At 39.9% G+C, this 14221-nt stretch overlaps 1 protein-coding gene across 6 annotated transcripts in view; it reads right to left on the minus strand.

Annotated features, from left to right (window-relative positions):
* Window positions 1-14221, minus strand: part of ARHGAP24 (Rho GTPase activating protein 24) — a 514735-nt gene that overhangs the window by 62352 nt on the left and 438162 nt on the right. For 5 of the 6 annotated variants that reach the window (XM_023198115.2, XM_023198116.2, XM_023198114.2 and 2 more), the window contains one exon: window positions 11762-11884. In XM_023198115.2, coding sequence (XP_023053883.1) covers window positions 11762-11884 — 123 coding nt within the window. Of the gene's footprint in view, window positions 1-7211; window positions 7759-11761; window positions 11885-14221 lie in introns of those variants that run through there. The other variant, XM_023198117.2, reaches the window with a different exon arrangement.

Genomic DNA, 14221 nt, shown 5'->3' on the forward strand with positions numbered 1-14221 from the left:
TTCACTGGATTGAGAAAGTAAATCACACAGGTGAATTTATTATACTGGTAGGTGGTTGCTTCCAGTGGAACAAGCAAGAGAGAAACCGCCACAGCCTTCAGGGTTTGTGAGGGTCCCCCTTTACATGTGATTTATAGAGCCAATAGCTAGAGGCTGCCTGTGAAGTGAGAGACTGTGATGCTATAAATACATTCATATTTCATTCTTCCTGAAAATAAATAAGCAAAGATGAATCTAAACCTTCTTCGACTCTGTGCCCTGTAACTACATATTCTCTTTGCTCCTCAATTCCCAGTGAAGTATTTGACTCTGTCTCCTTTTCATCATTTTCCATCCACTTTCTAACTTTTGCAATTTGGTATCTGACCCAGTTATAACAATAAAATGGCTTTTTCTACGGTCACCAATAACTTCCTAGTTGCCAAATCATTGACAGCCAAATTTGTTGTTTGTATTACTTCATGTCTCACTCTCTTTAAAACTGTCAGTCTCCTTCTTCCTGACACTTCACATGTTACATGATTTTTGCCTCTGAATGCCCTTCTCAGTCTCTTTCTTGACTATGCTAACTACTACACTCTAATAGTTGTCTGGGTTCTGTCCTCAGCTCCGTTTTTACTTAACCTGATACAGTTACTCTACTAGACTCCGCTTAATTTCACTACATATTAATTATTTTCAGGTTTGTATCTCAATTTGGGCTATTGCTATAATCTCCAGCATTGGATTTCTGGGTGCCCAGGAGAACTCTCAATAGGGATAGCTCAAACATTTTCAAACTCAAAATTTCTAAAGCTGAATAAGTCATCTCTTTTTAAAAACCTGTTCTGTGTCCTTTAATCCTAATTTTGGTTATCAGTACATACAAGCTATTCCCCCAAAACATTGAAGTGCCATCTGAGAATCAACCTACATTCCTCTTTCCTTCAAGCTACTCATTTAATCACCATGCTGATCACCTCCAAGCTCCTTACCACTGCATTAGGTTAGATATTCAGTATTTCTTCTATGATTTTTTGAAGAGCAGAGTTCCCAATCCAGCCAACTGCTGCCATGGTGGACTTCATAATATTTCAATTGGATCATGCCACTCTTCTGCTTCACCTCTTCCAATGGTGCCCACTGGCCTGTCTTTGCAACCACATTCCTTTTTATGAAATAAAGTCCCCACAAGCTGATCTCAGCCTGTTCATCCTCCATTCAGTCAACAATGTTTAGGTGGTATCCATTGTGTGCCAGGCACTGTGACATCTCCACTCTCATTTCTTTTGCTTCCTCACAAACAATATGCTCTCAAACTATGCTGAACTACGTATTGCTTGTCATGTCTTCATGCTTCCTTCTAGAAGGTAGGTCCTGCCTTTGTAAGTCAGCGTAGGAAACCTTATCCTGAAAGAGTCAACTCATACATCTCCTGTGTCAAGTCTTTACTGACATTCCATAGCCTCATCCCCTACCCTAGACCCAAAGCTTGATATGTTTCTTTATTCCTTAACATTTTGCATGGAAATTATTTATTTAGTTGCCTAACCTGTGCTGGACTAGTAAAAAAAAGAGTTTACTTTTACATTTATTATAATGAAATAATTGTTTTACATTTATTATTATTATTAGAAGTATTAGAAAGCAGTTACATACTCTATATCTATCCTATGAGTTTCAGAGAGGTTTAGGCAAGGTGCCACAGACACAAGGCCCACACTGGGATTGGTCCCAGGTGTAAAGGACTCCAAAGCTTTAATTCTATTTTACCATAGTCGAGGCCTTTTGTTTATGTCCCTGGAACTTATCAAGATGGGTGACACACAGATGCCCCATAAACATTTATGGAATAAATGCATGCATGGAAACAAAACACTTTACCTCCCCAAAATAGAAAATAAATGAATAATTTCAATGTCAAATGAAACTCATTGACAATTCTTGAGTTGTGCCATTAATTTTGGGTTCCTCATCCCTTCTTGTCTATAGATCACATACTCAGCCACAATGGGAATTTGCCTTGACTTATTCTCTGCTTACCGCAACTCTGCTAGCAGGATAAATCCTGGTATCACCAGGATGGCAAGAATTTTCCATTAAAATGAATATTCACCCATACTAAATGGGCAAATCAAAGTAAAATACATCCATTTTAGTACAGAACTAAGAAACAAAGCCAGACAAAGCTTACTTCACTCTGTCACCAACTTTCTAAGTAGCCACAAAATATTATATAGATAGAAAGCCTTTACTCCAAGGAGCTCAAGGTCTATCATAACCAGTGAATGTTGGTAGAACCTTTACCCTTTTCAAGGTCAGAGGGGGGAAGGAAGGAAAATAATAAAGGCCAGGAAAGATTAAGAAAGTGTTAGAAGGTGTACATAGCGACCCAGTGGACTAGGTCTTTGACCAGTGGAGCAATTATAGACACTAGGTTCCAAGTCAGGCAAGTTGCATGTATTTCTTTATTTGGCATTCACAGACATCGTACAAGGGGGTCCCTTTTCTACAAACAGGGAAACAGATTTGAAGATGGTAGGTGACCTGTCTGAGGTCACACATCTAGAAAGCGGCAGATTTGGGATAGAAACACAGCTCCATATTATTCTAAAAGTCTTTCATTTTTCACTATGTTATATTAATTCAATTCAAGCATAATTTTTCCAAGGCATTCTCACCATTATCTTAGTATCACATAGGAGAAAATGTCTTTTTGTAACTTTCAAAGACCAAACCCGATTTCCTTTAGTTTATGTGAATCACTGGGTTTCCACAGGAGCCTGTGGTCAGCCTTTTGTTCAGGGGTACCTCCAACTTAATAGCTAATTTGGTGTATTGCTTATCACAAAGTAATTATTTATGTTTCGTTATTCCCAAGGAGTCTGTGAATTCATAGATTTGAGACAATCTGTTTGTTTACCTTCTCATTCCCAGCACCACTTGGTAGAGGCTCCATAAAACATTGATATATGAATTAATGAGCTAGTCATTTATACATATTTTAAAATTATATAGATTTGGATAGTGGTATTTTGTTGGACAAATTCATTTTCATAAATGTGATTACAACATATATAACATACAATACATTTTAAAGAGGATGTTGGTCTTGTCCACCACCATTGTAAAGACATTCTATTGCCTATGGACTCGTGGGAATAGATAGATAGTAACACTGAACCTCACTGGTTTATAATCAATCTTGAATCCCTGATTGAACAGATCTATTGCCATTCTCCACTTTGGGAATAAACATGTGTGTGTGTGCATGTGTGTACACCTCAAACGTGTATAAAGCACCTCAAGGTGGCTATGAGGATACAGTGGCCAAGAATCAGCATATGTAAAATATAAGAGCTGTAGGCTGGGTGCAGTGGCTTGTGCCTATAATCCCAGCACTTTGGGAGGCCAAGGTGGTAGGATTACTTGAGGTCAGGAGTTTGAGACCAACCTGGCCAATGTGATGAAATCCCATCTCTACTAAAAATACAAAAATTAGCTGGGTATGGTGGTGGGTACCTGTAATCCCAGCTACTCAGGAGGCTGAGCTAGGAGAATCACTTGAACCCGGGAGGTGAAGGTTGCGGTTGCAGTGAACCAAGACTGCACCTCTGCACTCCAGGCTTGATGACAGAATGAGACTCTATCTCAAAACAAACAAACAAATAAATACAAATAAAATAAAACATAAGAGCTATAGAGTTAGGAGCATATAATTGTTCAACAGAGAAAGCTTGCTGAAGAAATTAGAGCCAGTGATGCCTTGAAGAGAGCATAAAGTTGGGACAGACAATGGAGAAGAAAACATCACAGTGGAGGAAACAAAGTGAAGAAACATGAAGAAGTGGTGTAGGACATGTGTTTGGGAGAAAGGATGAAACAGTCTGGGGAATCAGGGGGCTTATACTCCAGGGAATTGTTAGAATTTGTCCGAGGGCCTTTATAGTTACTTGAAATAGGGCTTCCTCCTGTGAGCAATAGGGGATCATAAAAATCTTTTGAGCTGTGTAAAGTTGCTTGACAGCACTGTTTTAGAAATACAGATAAGGAAATGCTTCACAAGGTGGCTTGTGTGTTGTAGGAATTTGTGAAGAGTGCTGGGGGTGCACAGAGGTGAGGATGAATGCTGTCTTGAAAAGCTACTAGGTTAAAGTAAGTTGCATACACGGAGCAATAAAGGCACAAAGAGCGAAGGTGATGGAAATGGAAACGGAGTTAGAAAGACATAAAGAAGAAACTATGGTACATGATCACCAAGCGTTTGCTGTGTAGGAAAAGCCACTGAAGACCTGATGATCACTTATCTCCAAGAAAGGAGCAGTTCATGAAAAAATCAAGATAGAGTCGGACTTTAAAAATCTAATTTAGCATCCTGGGATCACAACAATCAAGGAATCTAGCCTCTTATGACTAGACCCAAGTGCTCAGACTCTGGTGTTATACATTCCCAGGTAATCAAAGGATTGGTTATACTGCCAATAGGCTTATTATAGAGGGAAAGAAAAATTGTAGTTTCAAAATCAACAGGGTAAAAAATTCACTTATAATCTTCATCTCAACGGAACATAAATTCAAAGCACTACAATCCCCAGTTTCCTGCCTAATAGATGTTTCTTGGTTCCTGGATTTTTCAAACCACCGGGAAATCATTTTCAGTGACCTTAATTAGTACCCAAACAAAGAGTGAGAGATGAAAGGGTAGCAAAGAACAGAAGAGGTCTGGAAGAGAAAGGTGCTCTGAGAGGTGAGTTTCAGCTTGCACAACATGCAAGCTCTAATGTAACCGGGCCTCTGGAAACTTTTACTCAACTCCACACTTTATCCTGACAGCATTTCTAAAACCGCTAGAAATGCAGCATGTCTCCTCTGCTGTTGGCCTACTTTTGACAACACTAAAAAAAAAAAAACAAAAAAAAACAAAAACAAAAACAAAAACAAAAACATGTTTTACATGTGGATCAGGAAAAGTAGCCACGTCAACAATTTTTTTTTTTTTTTTTTTTTTTTTTTTTTTTCTTTTACCTCTGGGCATTTTTCCTGGCTTCAAACGTTTTCCTTATTGCGTTCCTTAAAATGACTTAAGCTGATTCTCTCGGACAGGCTTGGGAGAGGAAGGCAGAAACCCAGGCCACTTCTTGAAACACTTGAGTACCCACGAAATTAAATAAAGCACAAAAGAACACACTCTTCTTAAGGTGGCATGGTTTTAGGAACCCAGAATTGAGAGACGAGTTCATTCTTTTCAAGGTCAGACCTTCAATAAAGATGTAAAACCCCTGTGCGTCATGCTGCTGCTGCCCTGAGTGATGAGTGCAGCAGAGCAAGGTGGCGGCGGGTTGGGGCTGCAGCAGCTGAGCGCCTGTGCTCCCAGGGCCCCACTGCAGAACTGTGGGCACGAAGCCCTTGAAGAGAGAGAGCCTGGAATGCAGCGGGCTCCAGAGAATGGAAAGGAAGCGTAAAACCGCTGAATGCTTCCTGCACCTCCTCTCCTTTCTCCTTTCGACAGAAAGCAGAATACAGCTTTGTAAATAAAAAAACTCTTCATCCTGGTTCAAATGCTGGACATTCCCCAAACTACTAAGGCTTTTCAGAGAAAAGGACAGCCTTTAAAAATAGCCCCCCAGGAGAGGATAGATGGAAGCTGTGCCTTACTGGGTGTTGGCCATTTGCCAGTCCATGGGACTGTTCTTCCCAGGCACTGCCTTCTCTGCTTGGTATTTAAGGAGAAAGGGAGGAAGGCATCGGGAACAGCAGTGTGTTCACAGGGATTCTATGGGAGACGGAAAGGTGGCAAAGACCAAAAAAAAAAAAAAAAAAAAGTCATTTAAAGATACATTAATAATCCTCCAAACATCTGATGTTACAAATGAACAGCAGTAACTCCGAAAAGTTGTGTTTGGATAGAACCAGTTTAGTTTCTGATGGGCTGGGGAACTAGAAGAGGAAACTATCTTTTAAGCAATTAGTCCCTGAGCCTTTAAAAATTTCTGTCATTGTTAATTTCTCTATCAATGATGCAATCCTATGGTATTCAGAAAATCCCTGTAGACCTGTAAAAATATGAGACATGCATCTCTCATTTAATTATCTTTGTGGATGAGATAGAAATGTAAATTAACACCTGAATTCCTTGCTGATAATATATGACAGTGATTGTCGCCACGTCTTAGGTATGCAAAGGAAAACACTCTGCAGGAACAATAATTTCCTTAAAAAAAAAGTTTCCACCATATTTTGTAATTTTGATTTTTCTTATTTTTGTTTTACTTTTTGTTAGTTACTAAGTAGGGAAGATTAACAAATGGGTGGCAAATCAAAAAAAGGGTGTGGGGGAGAAAAACAACCCTAGATGTCATTCAACGCAGGGTCTGGCTAAATTGTTAGTTTACTGTACATGTCATTAACATTATAATTACTTAGTTTCTATTTAAACAGCCATTCCACTTAATTGTCCTTATCTTAAAGCAAAAATATATTTTTAAATATTTTGATCCATAAGCCTTTCCTGAAAACATTTTATTTTACCTATTTTGTATTCTCTAATTCCCCCAAAATAAGTCAATTCAGAAATGTCTTAGTTTCTTTTGTTGATCGTAAGTTGTTCTATGTTCTCACCCCTGTTCCTGATAGTTCTTATCTTTGCCCTCTCCCAGTGCCGCCTTGCGATATATTTGAAAAGTCAGGGTGACTCCTATTCCCAGCAAATATTCATCAATATGGTTGAAAGCCTCTTGAAAATGGGTCAGCCTGGATAATTCGATTATCAAATTTTTCTCAACAGGGGAGGTGAGGCAAGCACAGGCGGCCAGAATCAAAACCAAGGTGACGGGGACACAGCACAGGGATTTGCGAAGGCCCTGTTTTGAGGGGTCAGAACGTGGTTGCTTGATTCGGGTCTAGGAAGGGCCCAAGATCACTCTGGTCCCTCCTCTGAGGACGGTCAGCCCAGCTTGCTTAGGACCCTGTCAGTCAAGGTGATCCCCATAGGATCACTATTCTTTAAGCCCCACCTACCCCACCTATTCACAGACAATAATACACAGATTTAAATGAACCTCAGAAAATAAGTATAGACAAGCAAGGACACACACACAAATCACTCTTGTACAGTCCTAAGCGCTTGGTTTCCAAACTCCCATTTTATCTGAGCATAAACAGACCTTAAAACCTAAGAGAATATGAATATTATTTGTATTTATAAAAAGGACACGATCATATCATCTACCTACCTTTCCGAAAACTAAAACATCGTTTGATTCTTCTGTACGTAGTTTTAGGGATGAAAGGAGTTGAGGCTAAGGCACCAGCGGGGCGCCCCCCAGAATTCCAGTCTTCAGGCATCATACAGGCCCGAAGTTCTGAACCCGGTTTTGGCTTCCTTTAAAACCTGCCTCTGAGCGAAACCCCACAGTCACTCCTCATGCTTGTTTATTTGTTATTTTTGAAGTGCTGATTCCTAGAACTTGAAGGTTTTGATCATCCAGGTCCTGGCTTAGGAATAAGTTACCACCTCTCATTTATTCCTTTTTAGCAAAAAAAAACTTCCTTTTCTCTTGTCTAATCCAGGGAGTTTTTAAGGTGCTTTTTTTTTTTGTTTTGTTTTGTTTTTTTTTAGTTTCTGCAGACATTCCAAAATGTCACAGGAAAAGAACTGCAGCAAGCAAGCTACCATTCTCATTCAAACAGCAGGAATTGGTTTTTGTATTTTTTTTGTTTTTATTAAGAACTGTCTTCTCAGCTGGACTGAGATTCCTCTGGAAAGGTCAGCAAATAGCCCTGTGCAAGAGGAAAGAGGAACAATGACAAAAAGGCCCCTGAGGAAAATTTCAGGACTGTCCTTGCTGGCTCCTTTCATCTGAGCAAGAGGGGAGGAAAATAATGGCACCTTCTCCAGAAAGCATTTCAGTGCATGATAGATTTCTTTCAAAGGACTCCCCTGCTCCTTTTATAGCACCCCTCATCCTTTGATGCTCTCTGCAGGCTTCTCCCCTTTCCTTTCTGTCTTCAAACTCCTGAGGGAATCACCACGTCAGAACAGTCGAGTGCCCATTCCAAGAGGCTCCTTGGATCTGCAGGGGGAGGCAGCTTTGCAAGGAGCGTCTCCTCCCCCTCCTCCTGCTCCGTCTCCCCTTTTCTCAATGAGAGCTGGGAGGGAGCTGCAGGGCTGCGGTGGCTCCTCACCAAGGCTGTGTGGCTGCGGCTGCTTCCAGTGCCCGCCGGTCACATGCAGCCGGTGCAGTCACAACAGGATGAGGGGAGGAGGGAGAATGCCATGCTGCGGTGTGAACCCCTTTCTTTTTCTTTTGACTTTGTGTTGACTTCCCAGCTCTTGTCTTGTGTAACACTTTTACAACTGGCTGGCTCAGCCCCTCCAGAAATCACAGGGCACCAAACCAACCTCCAGGGGGTAAACTTTTTGCCCCTTCACACCTGCATTTATTCTCTTCCCATACAAGTTTTACTTCTTTTCCAAATCATTTGTAAGTGAATTCATTTGTGAGCACTGATTTAACATGCATACCCTGAAAACGTATTTATACATGTGTATGTGTGTGTCCCTAAAACAGAAAAGTATTTAAAATCCAGTGGCAAAGAGTCTATGGGTAAAGCTGCAAACACATCAACAAGTATTTGTGTGGGTGTATTTACACATACATATATGTTTCTCCAGGCATGGTTTGCAAACCAATTCTGTCTTCAACATTCTTCCATGCTCTTGCACATACCTTCTGCACCCCAGCCCCCATGTCCACCAAGCCTCTCAGTCCTACTCACTGAACAATTTACTTGCTGGGTTAATCATTCATCCACCTGGCTGTTTCATGAACTGATTTGGATGTTAGTGCCTTAACCCCAACTGACCCCCAAGGCCACTGTGTTCCTTCCCAGACATTCGGCAGAAGCTTTACAAGACCATGAACAGTGTTATAAAGGTTCTTCCATTAAAAACATCATTACTCTGACTAGCATGCCCATGTAGGTAATTTTTTGTCATTGAAAGGATTATTATTATTTAGTTCTGCCCTGTTGTTCAAATGGTATTTTACCTTCTGTGTCACAGCACACTGCTAAGAACATAAAGAATCACAAAGTGTAACTCAGCACCACCAAGAGAAATAGTGCTGCCCTTCAAGCACTTCAGCCAACAGAAAAATCCACTGACCTGAGCACTGATCTACAAAGAACTCCTGTAATCACAGGATTTTGGAGCTAGGAAGTGAAAGCATTTTTTTCCTCTAATTTCTTATTTCACCAATGAGTAAAACCAAAGGTAAGGGAGGTAAAACTACACATCCAAGATTGTGCACTTGGTCTGTGGCTAAGCAAGAACACGTTACCTCTTAATTAACCTCTGTTTGCCTACATGCCAATTGTTCATCGTAAGGATTATTAACAAATAGTATTCTTACTGCCTTGCTGGGTCTCTGAATCAACTCTTTTCATTAGGAGGCAGAAATATACGGGAAAGATCTGATTTTGGTAGTAGCTAACAATCAGAGCTAACAATCAGTAGCTAAGCAATCAGAGCTACAAGAACCACTGGGCTGGGCGCCATGGCTCACACCTGTAATCCCAGCACTCTGGGAGGCTGAGGCGGGTGGGTCACCTAAGGTCAGGAGGTTGAGACCAGCCTGGTCAACATGGTGAAACCCCATCGCCACTAAAAATACAAAAAAATTAGCTGGGTGTAGTGGCAGGCGACTGTAATATCAGCTACTGGGGAGGCTGAGGCAGGAAAATCACTGGAACCAGGGAGGCAGAGGTTGCAGTGAGCCGAGATTGTGCCATTGCACTCCAGCATGGGCAACAGAAGGAGACTTCGTCTCAAAAAAAAAAAAAAAAAAAAAAAAAAAAAAAAAAGAAAAAGAAAAACAAAATCACTATTAATGAATTATCACTCTCCTCAGATCTCAGATTCTGGACTAGACACTTTCATAAAAATTGCCTCAAAACAATTGAACAGAAACCCAGTATAAAAATAAACAAGAAAGGAAGGGAGGGAAGGAGGGAAGGAGGAGGAAAGAAGGAAGGAAGGAAGGAAGGAAGGAAGGAAGGAAGGAAGGAAGGAAGGAAGGGAGGAAGGAAAGAAGGAAGGAAAGAAGGAAGGCAGGCAGGCAGGCATATCCAAATTGCCAATATTAGCTACTCTTGCACTTCGGGTCAGTTATTAAGTAAAACAAGATTTTCTTGAACACAAGCACTGTGATACTGTGACAGTCGATCTGATCACTGAGATGGCTACTAATGGGCAGCAGGTAGTGTGTGCAGCGTGAATGTACTGGACAATTGGACGATTCATTTCCTGGGAAGGACAGCACAAGATTGCATCATGCTACTAAAAACAATGTGCGACTTAAATCTTATGAATTGTTTATTTCTGGAATTTTCCATTTAATATTTTCAGACTGCAGTTGACCAGTGGTAACTGAAACCATGGATAAAGGGGAACTCCTTACTGCGTAACTATGAGGAATCCTCTGCTAAGGTACTGGAGTGGGGATTCAGCTGGTGTTTTCAAGTATTTTACATAGTCACTTGCTAGCCATTTTGGGTTATGAATAAGGTAACTGTATGTGTTGTCATCCAAACTCGAACACCATGGGAGTGAATGGTAGCAAGATCAGTAATTAGCCTGGGACAAAAGTTGTAAGCCGCTCTTACTAAGGAAATTGGAATGAATGGTCATCCTGGTTAGGAACCTTCCCTTTCCCTAACAGAAGATACTGTTAAAACATAGACACTTTACAAACACGTGCCGTTAATCTAGTAAAATATCATGTTTTCAATGAATCTTTACTATTTTAACTTCAACTTACCAACTTTTAAAACTAAACTTCTGAAGTTATTTTAAAATATAAAATGGTCAGTCAGCCTAAGAAGCATCTGATATGTTTAGAGATAAAAAAAATCACTGTCTCAATTCAGGGTGCTGACAATATACAAAAGAATGGAAAATAAATATAAGGATTGTAATTGTTTATAAAGTGTAAATTTGACCTAATACAATTTATTTTTAACCACATCACCGTATAAAAATTAGGCATTATGTTCTTGGAAATATACTGTGGTTGTAGATAAATAATTTTGTGCTTTTTTTTGATCCACTTGCTCATTTTCATTAGGTAAGTTTTCTGTTTATATGATTCTATTTTCTATTTTTTGGCATACCAGGATCACATCTTTAATCTTTTCTTCCTTTGTTTAGTTCTATTCATAGCATCTTTTTAGCTCATTCTTGACATGGTGCATTCTCAATCTGGTGTTATCTCAAACCTTTTAAAAACTTACTTTCAAATTTACAAACACTTAACTGATCTGAAGCATGTTTTTACTCCAATAATCATCAGATTATTATCAAAAGTTGTGGCGTTCCTCTTTGATACAATTGAGCATTTGGGGGCTGGGATATCTTCCAGAACCACTAGTCATAAATTTCTCACTTCATGTCTAGATGTTCTTAACTAATCTAGCTTTACAGTGTGAATCCCATAACTGTGTATTGTTGGTAACATGGGAAAATGCAAAACTAAAAAAACCCCACCCATTTTTATCATTCAACATATTCACAGAAGAAGGTTTGTCATTAATGATACATGATCTAAATTAAACCTGCAGGATTTTCAAAGATATATGTCTAAAAATAATGTTGAACAATTTACAATTTATTTTAACATTCACCCCCTTGAATACAGGAGCTAATAGTAGCATTAGCTGGGGGAATGGGATGAACAGGTTTGGTCTACCTTTCTGTTTTTCCATGATTTTAAAGTACACTCACCTCCTCCGAAAGGTCCCCATATGACTCGGCGGATGGACTTCACCCAGTCTTCCATATCATTCTGGGTGCTTGCCATGAGGAGGTAGCTCTCATGATTTGCTGTCATCCGATCTCGATCGCCTCCTGTGAAAACACAGTAACACATGCAGCTGAGGTTGCATCCAGAGACTCCTCATCATCAGCCTCCAGAGGAACCCCTGAAACAAAGACTATGCCTAAGACAGCCCGTACTAAGTTCTACCCAATGAATTGAAATATTTACCATGGTTTCTGAGTGGAAAGAAAAATTTTAAAAAGGAGAGACTCTTATGTTTTCAGGAGAAAGCTGGAGAACAAATGTCATTTTCTAAACAAAGCCTGGGTTTTTTGTCCTAGCAACAACCCATAGGTCTGCATCAATTCGTAATCCAATCTATTCACTCGAAGCTGCTGAACAGGGAGAAATGGCAAAAACAAAATGAAAGACAGAGAAGACGGAAAAGTGGTCCACAGAGCTTGGCCTTTCATTTGAAGCAAGCATGAAACAGTCTGAGCTCGGCATAGTGCACACACAGAGGCCACCAGGACATCGTGATTGGATATGGGAGTCACAGGAAAGAGTAAAGAGCCACCTCTACAATGACTTTGACCCAGAGGTTCTTCTTTATGCCTCTGTTCTGGAAGAGGAACCTCATCCCCTGAAATCACAACTTCAGGAAGGCAAACAAAGAGGAGGCAGGGAAGAAGAAGACATGCCTGGACAGTCACAAAGGCCAGATCAACACCCCCGATGGCTCTCGCACCTGAGGGTGAGCTTTAGGAAACTCTGGCAGTGCCTCTGCAAAACCTTGATGGTTTCTCTAGTATTTTTCCCCAAAGAACAACTCATGAACTTTAAAACCTTTATAATCTCTAATATCAACTTCGAAGTGCTAGACTTCCAAAGCATGTAATTGAATTTCTTAGAAGTCTTTTATAGCGCATTTAAGTTTCCCCAGTGAGTTAATTTTCCCACTTACAAAACAGGGATAACCATATTTGACCTTGAGAGGTCTTGAGGCATGGTTTCGTTATACCTTTCATGTTTAAAGGAGTATTTCTGAAGACAAGTATCAGAGCCTGTACCCCTTCACTGTCTTTGAAAATAGTGGTGCTCACAGAAGGAATAATTAAAGAAATAGAATAGTACTTAACGGGATCCTGATATGTTAATATACTAACTTCTAAGGTACTCAAATATCTATCAACATTTAATTTTCATGCAATGTTGTATACTTGATCCCTTGGGTTGAATTAATTCATATCTGAGTGTTTCGTTTGGTTAAGATGTTGTTTGTTTGTAAGTGGATCTAAATACTTTTACAAGGAACTTCCAGTTTACAACAGGCACCACGCTCTCTGTTATTTCACAGTCAATATGGTTCACACATAGTTCTGAAAGTTACAGGGATTCTATATGAATGCTCTAGGTTTAGAAGGACAACTATTCTAGCATTGATATAAATTTTTGAAACGGGTGAAAAGTCAGAGAAGTGCAGTAACTTTAAGCCAACCAGTTGAACAACCAGTATTGGTGCATTACATTTTAATACAACTAAATGGGAACAGGAAGGGCTCAAAAAATATATTAAATAGGTTTTCTAATGTTGACAAATCTTTTGAATAAACAAAACTAGCCTCCTCATATTATAGCAAACATCTCACTACTAGGGAAACAGTGATTCTTTTACATGTCTAGTTCCACTCTAGGTCGATCATCAGTGATCCCCAACCTTTTTGTGGAAGACATTGTTTCCACAAATGGGCTGGTGGTGGGGATCGTTTCAGAATGAAACTGCTCCACCTTAGATCATCAGGCGTTAGTTTGATTCTCATAAGGAGCGGGCCGCCTAGATCCCTCTCAGGAGCAGTTCACAATAGGGTTTGCTCCTATAAGAATCTAACGCTGCCACTGATCTGACAAATGGGGGAACTCAGGCAGTAACGGTTCACTTGCCCTTGGCTCACCTCCTGCTGTGTGGCCCAGGGGTTGGGGCCCCCTGCTTTAAACAACTTGTATCTGAAAAATTATAGATTTAGAAGTCAAAGAAAACCCATCTAGAATCACAGTTTTATCTTATATTAGCTGTTTGACTTCCAGGGAGTTATTTAACTTCTGGAAACTCAGTGATTTAAAAAAAAAAAAAAAAAAAAAAAAAAACAACTTTTATTTTAAGTTCAGGGATACATGTTCAGGTTTGTTACACAGATAAACTTGTGTCATGGGGATTTGTTGTAGAGATTATTTTATCATCCAGGTATTAAGCCTAGTACCCATTATTTTTCCTGATTTTCTACATCCTTTCACCCTCCACCCTCTGATAGTCCCCAGTCAGTGTGTGTTGTTCCCCTCTGTTTGCCCATGTGTTCTCATTATTTAGCTCCCACTTATAAGTGAGATCACGCAGTGTTTGGTTTTCTGTTCCTGTGGTAGTTTGCTAA

The sequence above is a fragment of the Piliocolobus tephrosceles genome, chromosome 3 (assembly GCF_002776525.5).
Source record: "Piliocolobus tephrosceles isolate RC106 chromosome 3, ASM277652v3, whole genome shotgun sequence".
Classification (NCBI taxonomy): domain Eukaryota; kingdom Metazoa; phylum Chordata; class Mammalia; order Primates; family Cercopithecidae; genus Piliocolobus; species Piliocolobus tephrosceles.